Source organism: Trachurus japonicus, chromosome 24 (genome assembly GCF_045865225.1).
Source record: "Trachurus japonicus isolate A0001 chromosome 24, Traja_1.0".
NCBI lineage: Eukaryota > Metazoa > Chordata > Actinopteri > Carangiformes > Carangidae > Trachurus > Trachurus japonicus.
Window position 1 is genome coordinate 772824 of NC_140930.1, and position 10009 is coordinate 782832.

Consider the following 10009-nt stretch of genomic DNA (forward strand, 5'->3'; position numbering starts at 1 on the left):
TAAGCATAAACTCCGCTAGCTTAATGCTAACGTATAATGTAAAACTCCATAGACAGGCTAACAGACATTAGCCCGTCGCTATCGACAGCCATAGCAGTAAAGCTAAGTGAAGTTTTGGTGACTTCCAGATGATATTTAATCTTTCTGTTTCCTGTGAAATGTCTCTACTGTGACAGCTGTTGCCATAGCAACTGTCACCGAATGTTGACTGTTTGTCCGAGTGAGTGGAGGGGGCGGGGCTTAGCCAGAGGGCAATTAGACATGTAGCGGAAACCCTGATGTTGTCTTGTCACGGGAGCAGATGGGGTTTGAAAGTGGCTACGTCACTTAATTCACATACAGCTGTTTCCATCCCATTAGAATCAACCAAACCCGGCCACAGCAGCGTATTCCAGTTTGTGCGAATCAGGGGATTTTAATTTGAATCACAGCGTTTCCATCATCATGTTCTGATGCGAAACATCTAGATTCATCTAAACACGCTGATGGAAACGCAGCTAGACAGGACAGGTACTTACTTTGGGTAGTTGGTGCAGTACTGCGTGTAGATCTCAAAGTACTCGCTCTGAAACGTCACAAACAGGAAGTCGGAGTGAGTTCAGGGCGATGACATCACTGATATTATGGGATGTGGACTGTCTCACCTTCAGGACGAAGCAGCGGGCGACGGCCACGGGGTCGTTGTCACACAGGTCCAGAGCCTGGAGCAGCTCGCTGTGGGACGGGACACACGTTACCACGGCGACAACGGACGGGACACACGTTACCACGGCGACAACAGACATGAGCTCATCTACAAACAGCAACCGGGTCACACGGCAACCAAACCAAACGCACCCGGTTGACAACAACAACTTACTGTTCTTCTTCGTGGTGAATCTGTAACCATGGTAATCTACCGTACCTGAAGCTTAAAGGGATAGTTCAACATTTAGTCAGATTGGCCCATTGCCATAATCCCTATAGTCATAGCAGTAGGTTCGTTACCTTTAATTGTCGGTGCAAGCTGTTTTTAGAACGGCGGAGCAGAGCCGTGAGCTGCTCAGAGCTACGCTACGGAGGCTCATTATGGGATTTCTTGGTTTCCCTCATCATCAAACTCATCAAATACACAATCCAACAACTCCACAACGCTCTGGTGGACAAGTTGTGAGCTGCACATTCACCACGCTATGAGATAATAACACAACGTTACCACACAGAGTTGTTGTAGAGGGAAATTCATGTAAAACCTCTGATGCGTGTTGCCTTCAGGGACAGTTTTTCATCAACAGTCTCTGTATTTCCCTCTAAAACAACTCTGTGTGGTAACGTTGTGTTATTATCTCATAGCGTGGTGAATGTGCAGCTCACAACTTGTCCACCAGAGCGTTGTGGAGTTGTTGGATTGTGTATTTGATGAATTAAAGGTAACGAACCTACTGCTATGACTTTGGCAATGGGCCAATTTGACTAAATGTTGAACTATTCCTTTAAACTGTTCTGACTCTGTTCAGCAACAACAGAACCAGTGGAGAGGAGTTACTGTAGGTTAAATGTCATTGTAGTGATGTCATCTGTCCAGCAGGTGGAGCTGTGCACCACACACACACACACACACACACACACACACACACACACACACACACACACACACACACACACACACCAGTCCACTCCACCTCACACGGAGCAGCCGGGAGGAGCCGATCAGAAAAACAAACTCACCCTCTGACACGAAGCAGTGAGAGCTACAGGAGACGACGACAACAATGACAACAACAACAACAATCGTCACCATGGTTACGGAGGTGGTTGATAACGGTGCTGCTGTCGAGGCCGAGCTGATCAGACTGAATCCATCGATCAATACGAAGAATCTACTGAAGAAAAACTCTAACTCTTACCATGAATATTTGTCTTATTTCTAGTCAAAACTAATCTCATTCTACTTAAAAATAAGACTCATCACATTTAAAGACCTTATTTTTATATAATTTTTACTTTGAAAAAGAAAAAAAGTGGTACAATTTCTCAAAAAATTATTGAAAAATGTGGCAAAATTTCTCTGTCTCAAAAAAAAAGAGGCAAACAATAATACAAAAAGGGGTAAAATGTCTTGAAAAAAATAATAAAAAGGAAAATTGAGAAGAAACTGGTGAAATTTCTCAAAATAATTCTAGGAAAAGTGGTAAAGATTTCTAAAAAGCCTAAAAACTTTCACTTGAAATAAGTAGAAAAATCTGACAGTGGAGCAAGTTTTTCTTTCTTATTACAAACACTAAAAACTTACTTTCACTGGCAGATTTTTCTACTTATTTCAAGTGAAAATTAGTTTGAAACAAGTGAAAATGATCTAAAAACAAGTTAATTTTTAGGTGATGAGTCTTATTTTAAGTGGAAAGAGATTAGTTTTGACTAGAAATTAGACATTTTATACCTCAAGAGACATATAGTTCAGATCAAAGATACATGTTACGGATACTTTTACTGATTGTTAAGAAAATACTAACTGTTAACTGGAAAGATCCAAAACCACCGACCGTAACTCAGTGGTACAGAGACTGAAAAGGGTCGACACGACTCTACACAACGGAGCGAATGACTGCAAGTCTACAACTGAAAACAGACACTTCTGAACAAAGGTGGAACTGTATTTCTGTCTATCTGGAGGTCTAATGGAGGAATGTGGGTTATTATGGGTTATTATGAGACTGTCGTGTTTCTCTAGGATTGATATTGTACTGCTGTTATTCCCTTTGGTGCAAATATCTATTCTCTGTGCGATTTCTCTTTACGGCATTTTCACGGCATTTTATCTACTTGTATTTCAATTCATAGGGTCCTATGTCAGTGGATATTTTGTTTTGTTTTGTGGAAAAATAAAAAGTTCAAAATAAAAAAGAAATGAGACATTTTGACTAGAAATAAGACAAATATTCTTGAAAAGATTTAGAGTTTTTGCAGTGCAGCTCTGATGTCAGCGATTGACGACCTCACCTGTTGAACTCGTAGATGTCCTCGATGTTCCCAAACAGAGCACAGACCTGCTCCGGCCGGATCGACAGCTCTGATTGGTCGATGATGTGAGCCAGGTAGTCCTGATGGGGGAGGGGCAGAGGGGCAATAGATCAATAACCTCATTGATCAGTGAGTGGAGGAGAGAGTCATGTGACCTGTGACATCATCACTGTTACATAAGCAGCTGATCCACCGCGTCTTAGCACGCTAATTATAACACACACACACATAGACACACTCACACCTAATTAAATTATTAGATCATTAATGAGTGGCATGGAGACTAGGGATGTCACCAATACTTGTTTTCACAATTAATCGTGGTATTAAACACCACAATTAATTAATCGTAAAGATTCCTAAATACCGTCACTTTCACAAAGATTTGATGTTGGAACTGTATCGGCAGATGTGGCGCAAAAATAAGGGTAAATGCTCAGATACTGGTCCATTTGACTAATGTAACATGGAATTGGTAGGAATTTAAAGGGATATTCCTGCGTAAGTTTAAGCCATGGTCCAACGCACCGTAACACCGAGTTAGACCCCCCCTCGAGAGATGAAGTCTGCTAACCGCTAGCTTCTCTAGCTGTAGCAACTTTAGCAATGACCGCACCATAACAAACAGTGCAGTATACGGATCCACTAGCCACCGATCAAAAAGCCACTTACAGCCACAAATAATGCTCAGAACAGCACCAAACGTCATCAACAGTACAAACAGGGTCCCATCCCATAATACGAGGCATCAAACATCTGTTAGCTTAGCCTGGTTTCTATTGAAACGAGACGAAAACAACTCACCCACTCTCCTCCAGTTATCACTATGCAGCAACTTTCTGTGTCCAGCACAGAGTCCAGGCACTGACAACACACGTCTGAGGTGGACTGGCAGCACAAACATCTGGTTTCAGCACAGACATCTGGTTTCAGCACAAACATCTGGTTTCAGCACAAACATCTGGTTTCAGCACAATCATCTGGTTTCAGCACAAACATCTGGTTTCAGCGGCCACCGACAGGCAGTGACCACCAAACTGACCACTTGATTCTGTGATGTCTGCTTGTTGTAGCCATGGTTACAGGTAGTCAGCTGTTGTAGCCATGGTTACAGGTAGTCAGCTGTTGTAGCCATGGTTACAGGTAGTCAGCTGGCGTGGAGGCGATGACAGAGTGAAGTAGAGTCCAGCAGCTCAAGGATGAATGTGTGTGTATTGCTCCATATAATGCAGCTAAGTTCCTATGTATCTTCATCAGTTTATAAAAGTTATTATCGAGTGTTCACAGGGAAATGAACGGAGAGAATCACGTAAACAAGCGCGAGATTAGACGCGACGTCACGTCACACGCACAATCAGGACGCCGTTCGTTGCAGGAAGAGACTGTCTGTGATTTAGTGAAGGAAACATCACGGACACGGCTGAGTTTATGGAGTTTGAGAACAACAACGACTGGTTTCATTTCGATGGGCGCTACTATCAGTTAGAGACCGAGTTTACTGAAGACGAGCTGAAGGAAATGGAGGAGGAAAGTGAAAGAGGGGCAGCTGCGGTGGAGACTATGTTCTGGAAATGGAGGCTAAAAGTGACAGAGGGAGAGAGCCGGTGGAGTCTAAATGTTGGACCTGGGGGAATCAAGTGGTCAGTGTGGTGGTCACTGCCTGTCGGTGGCCACTGAAACCAGATGTCTGTGCTGAAACCAGATGTTTGTGCTGAAACCAGATGTTTGTGCTGAAACCAGATGTTTGTGCTGAAACCAGATGTTTGTGCTGAAACCAGATGTTTGTGCTGAAACCAGATGTTTGTGCTGAAACCAGATGATTGTGCTGAAACCAGATGTTTGTGCTGTCGGTGGCCGCTGAAACCAGATGTTTGTGCTGAAACCAGATGTGCTGAAACCAGATGATTGTGCTGAAACCAGATGTTTGTGCTGAAACCAGATGATTGTGCTGAAACCAGATGTTTGTGCTGAAAACAGATGTTTGTGCTGAAACCAGATGTTTGTGCTGAAACCAGATGTTTGTGCTGAAACCAGATGTTTGTGCTGAAACCAGATGTTTGTGCTGTCGGTGGCCGCTGAAACCAGATGTTTGTGCTGAAACCAGATGTTTGTGCTGTCGGTGGCCACTGAAACCAGATGTTTGTGCTGAAACCAGATGTTTGTGCTGCCAGTCGGCTGCTGAAACCAGATGTTTGTGCTGAAACCAGATGTGCTGAAACCAGATGTTTGTGCTGTCGGTGGCTGCTGAAACCAGATGTTTGTGCTGAAACCAGATGTTTGTGCTGAAACCAGATGTTTGTGCTGCCAGTCGGCCTCAGACGTGTGTTGTCAGTGCCTGGACTCTGTGCTGGACACGGAAAGTTGCTGCATAGCGTATAACTGGAGGAGAGTGGGTGAGTTGTTTTCGTCTCTTTTCAGTAGAAACCAGGCTAAGCTAACAGATGTTTGATGCCTCGTATTATGGGATGGGACCCTGTTTGTACTGTTGATGACGTTTGGTGCTGTTCTGAGCATTATTTGTGGCTGTAAGTGGCTTTTTGATCGGTGGATAGTGGATCCGTATACTGCGCTGTTTGTTATGGTGCGGTCATTGCTAAAGTTGCTACAACTGGAGAAGCTAGCGGTTAGCAGACTTCATCTCTCCAGGGGGGGTCTAACTCGGTGTTACGGTGCGTTGGACCATGGGTTAAACTTACGCTGGAATATCCCTTTAAATGTTAGCGTGTCATTTTTAATTAAAACGACTAAAATAAACGTAAACATTTGGTATAAATGACAATTCATGACCTGAATATTTCAAACATTTCCCCTGGGGGGTTAATAACTGGTCATATATTAATAGATACTTGAAATATTTTGTGTAAACAATGAGTAATGTAATGTAATTATATTTTGACTATACTTGATTTTACACATTCATAGTGTTGTGAAATTAATTAATGCAGAATAATCGTGATGATTGTGACACTGTGATTATTTCTCTGATAATAATCGCACTAAGACAATGTATAATCGTGACATTCCTAATCGAGACTTTTACTTTGAAGGGCTGCTGTACTTTACTTTGAAGGGCTGCTGTACTTCCTGTCTGTACCTCACCTCTACGATCATGCGCAGGTCTCTGACGTACATCCTCTCCGTCTCGATGATCTCCATGACGACGCGGTCCAGGTAGGTCAGCTGGGGGTTGGGCGCCATGTTGCCGGTCCGGACCGTGTGGCGGTGGAGCGACGCCTTGATGCTGTTGTTGTTGTTGTTGTGGCTCCGCCCCCTCACGGGGCTCAGGTCCAGGTCCACGCTGGGGGGGGCGGGGCCAGGCGGGTTGGGGGCGGGGCTGTCGTCTCTAGAGGACCCGGACCCCGAGGACAGAGTGGAGATCAGGCTCAGCGGCCGGCGGTCGGGGTCGGACGGCGTGGCCGACGGAGCGCGGTCATTGCTGCTGATGGAGGCGGAGGAGAGGCGGGGCGACTCTGGGGGGGGGGGATGATGTCATCAGTAGTAAGTAACGTCTGACGTTAATAAATTAGAAGACAGTGGTGTAGGGGCCCAGCGCCCAGTGGGGCCCATAAAAACCCCAGTAGTCTAATCTTTGTATGACTGATTTATTCTGCATAAGACCCTGACTAATACTCATAGTAATGCTGCATTAGCATCAAAACAAAGTAGGCTAAATAAGAAATGATAATACATTAAAAAAATTTTTTTAAAAAGTGGACAAGTCAGGGGGCAGGGGCCCACTTTAGTATTTTTTAGGGAGCCCAGAATTCTTGGCAACGGCCCTGCACATAGACGCTGGTTCTCAAACTTTTTTACATCAAGGACCCAAAACTGACACAAATTAGACCACGGACCCCCATTGGACAAAACACCAGAAATACACAAACAATCAATCACACGTTTAAATTAGGCGTAGCTACATTTTTGAAAGATTATAGAGAAACTTCTGGAAAAAAAAGTGGTACAATTTCTCCAAAAAAGTTGAAACATTTCTAGAAAATAGTGGTAAGATGTAAAAAAAAAAAAAAAAAAAAAAAAAAGTTTTAAGAAAAAAAAAATATGGCAAAATTTCTCTCTCTCAAAAAAAGGGGCAAACAATAATATAATGATACATTTAATTAAGCTAATAACACCTGAATCACAGGTGTCTCTTCTCTCATTGGTCGGTTTGATGTGATTACATGAAGCTGGTCGATCAATATGTTCTGATCAGATCGTTGATTGATTGATTGATTGATTGATTGATTGATTGATTGATTGTGATCAGATCTAGTTGTTTTCACACCTCGGCCATGTTGAACAGACGATGAGAAACTCCTTCATATCTGCAGCTAGCGTGCTAACAGTTAGCCTCTAGCATATCTGCAGCTAGCGTGCTAACAGTCAGCCTCTAGCATATCTGCAGCTAGCGTGCTAACAGTTAGCCTCTAGCTACTGTTTTAAACAGTGGGTTCAGTTTCTCGTCTCCGCTGCTCAACATGGCGGCGGCGTGGCGGCTGTGTGGTGCCGGCGGCGGAGCGACGTACCGGCTAACCCGTAATCCAGGGATTTAGCTAAGTATCTGAACAGCAGAGACACTGACCGTCCACCTGAGACAGAAGACACAACGACAGACACTCAACAGCTGTAGCCCTACAGCTGGAACACACCGTTAGCACAGCTAGCAGCTAACAGCTAGCGGCTAACAGCTAGCAGCTAACAGCTAGAAATGTTTCACCTTCTGAGAAATTTTACCACTTTTTTCCAAAATTCCCACCTAATTTGAACGTACATTGAGCTCCTCATTGGCCAATGAGACACCGTTATGTTGCTGTGTCACTGTTGCTACCAGAATGTGGATCTCTTGACCAATAGAAAGCTCTGTCAGCGTTGCTATGATACGCCTCCCACGCCACAGAAACACAAAACACCAAGCAGACAACTTAGTCAAGTGGCAAAAAAGTAAAAAAACAATCGCAGAAGTTTAGAAAAGAGCGGGAACAGGAACATGAGAGAGATAATCAATACCAAGACAACTGCTCATCGGCCAATGAAATGTCTCCGTTAGTCGACAAGGTTAAACGGCCAGGATCAATAATTATATGGATCGTATTAAACCCAGATGTGGTTGATCGATAGGGAGCAGAGTCGGGATACCAACTGCTAAATGTTCCATCAGACCTTCACACTGCAAAAACTCAAACTCTTTCCAAGAATATTTGTCTTCTTTCTTGTCAAAATGTCTCATTTCTAGTCAAAACTAATCTCTTTCCACTTAAAATAAGACTCATCACCTAAAAATGAACTTGTTTTTAGATCATTTTCACTTGTTTCACACAAATTTTCACTTAAAATAAGTAGAAAAATCTGCCAGTGAAAGGAAGTTTTTTGTGTTTGTAATAAGAAAGAAAAACTTGCTCCACTATCAGATTTTTCTACTTATTTCAAGTGAAAATCTGCTTGAAAGAAGTAAAAAGTGTCTAAAAACAAGCTGCTTTTAATGTGATGAGTCTTATTTTAAGTAGAATGAGATTAGTTTTGACTAGAAACGACATTTTGACTAGAAATAAGACAAATATTATTGGTAAGATTTTGAATTTTTGCAGTGCATCCTGACACAGGAGGAGGAGGAGGAAGTCCTCTGACCTTTCACAATAAAACAACTGGACTAGTCCCATGCAGCTTGACTGAAAGCCTCTGATACATCAAAACTCCTGATAGTTAGTAGCTACAGTTCTCATTAGATCATCATCACCTCTATATGCTCTCAGTCATTTCACACTCATACTCTGTTATGAATACACTGCAAAAACTTATTTCTAGTCAAAACAAACCTCATTCTACTTAAAATCAGACTCATCACATTAAAAGCAGCTTGTTTTTAGACACTTTTTACTTCTTTCAAGCAGATTTTCACTTGAAATAAGTAGAAAAATCTGATAGTGGAGCAAGTTTTTCTTTCTTATTACAAGCACAAAAAAACGTGCTTTCACTGGCAGATTTTTCTACTTATTTCATGTGAAATTTATCTAAAAACAAGTTAATTTTTAGGTGATGAGTCTTATTTTAAGTGAAAAGAGATTAGTTTTGACTAGAAATGAGACATTTTGACAAGAAATAAGACAAATATTCTTGGAAAATGAACAGTTTTTGAATCTCTGTGTCAGGGAGGTGTTTTTATTCTAAGCCCATAAAAGGTTTTTAACAGGTTTTCTCCCTTTCATTTCTGTTTCGGTGATTGTTATGGTGCAAATAAATAAAACAAACAACAAAATAAAGTTATTGTTTTAACTGTGAGCTCTTATTCTGAAAAGGAAATGACACACACACACTGGGTTGGGCTGCTTTAAAGCATCTGGAGAAACATCCAGGAAACAGGAGGAGGAGTGTTTGCATTCAAACTGTGGAGGCTGGACACACACACACACACACACACACACACACACACACACACACACACACACACACACACACACACAGACACACACACACACACACACACACACACACACACACAGACACACACACACACACACAGCTGTCCGTTAGCTGGTTGGCTTCCTGCCAGACAGTTCAAAGCCGCGAGGCGTTCACTGACCGCAGCAGGAAGTGGTTTATTTTACGACCAGTCACAGCTCAGCCTCGTTGTTGTTTACCTTCAAACACAGCAGCGACCTTCGACCTTCGACCATCGACCTCGCCGGCCGTTAACACACCCATAGATATATACACGTATCTATGGTTACACACCGAGCAGCGACATCATCGGTAACACACGTTCAGACACAGGAGGAGAAGAGGAGAAGAAGGAGGAGAAGGAGAAGGAGAAAAAGGAGGAGAAGAAGCAGTTGAATCTCTTCTCACCAAACAGTCGTTGAAGCCGGCGCTCCTCCCTGACGCTCCTCCAGGAGATCTTCACCTCCTCCTCGGAGCACCACCACCTCACCACCGCTGCACCTCCTCCTCCTCCTCCTCCTCCTCCTCCTCCTCCTCCTCCTCCTCCTCCTCTCCACCTGATCCTCTGGTGTCCCAT

The 10009-nt window shown here is 43.1% G+C and overlaps 1 protein-coding gene across 1 annotated transcript in view; it reads right to left on the reverse strand.

Annotated features, from left to right (window-relative positions):
• LOC146961045 (pleckstrin homology domain-containing family G member 3-like) overlaps positions 1-10009 on the reverse strand; it is a 28011-nt gene extending 18002 nt beyond the window's left edge. The window contains exons 1-5 of the mRNA XM_085771645.1: positions 9841-10009; positions 6100-6470; positions 2980-3080; positions 645-714; positions 519-565 (exon numbers count right to left, since the gene is read on the reverse strand). Of these exons, the coding sequence (XP_085627771.1) occupies positions 519-565; positions 645-714; positions 2980-3080; positions 6100-6470; positions 9841-10009 (758 nt within the window). The remainder of the gene's footprint in view (positions 1-518; positions 566-644; positions 715-2979; positions 3081-6099; positions 6471-9840) is intronic.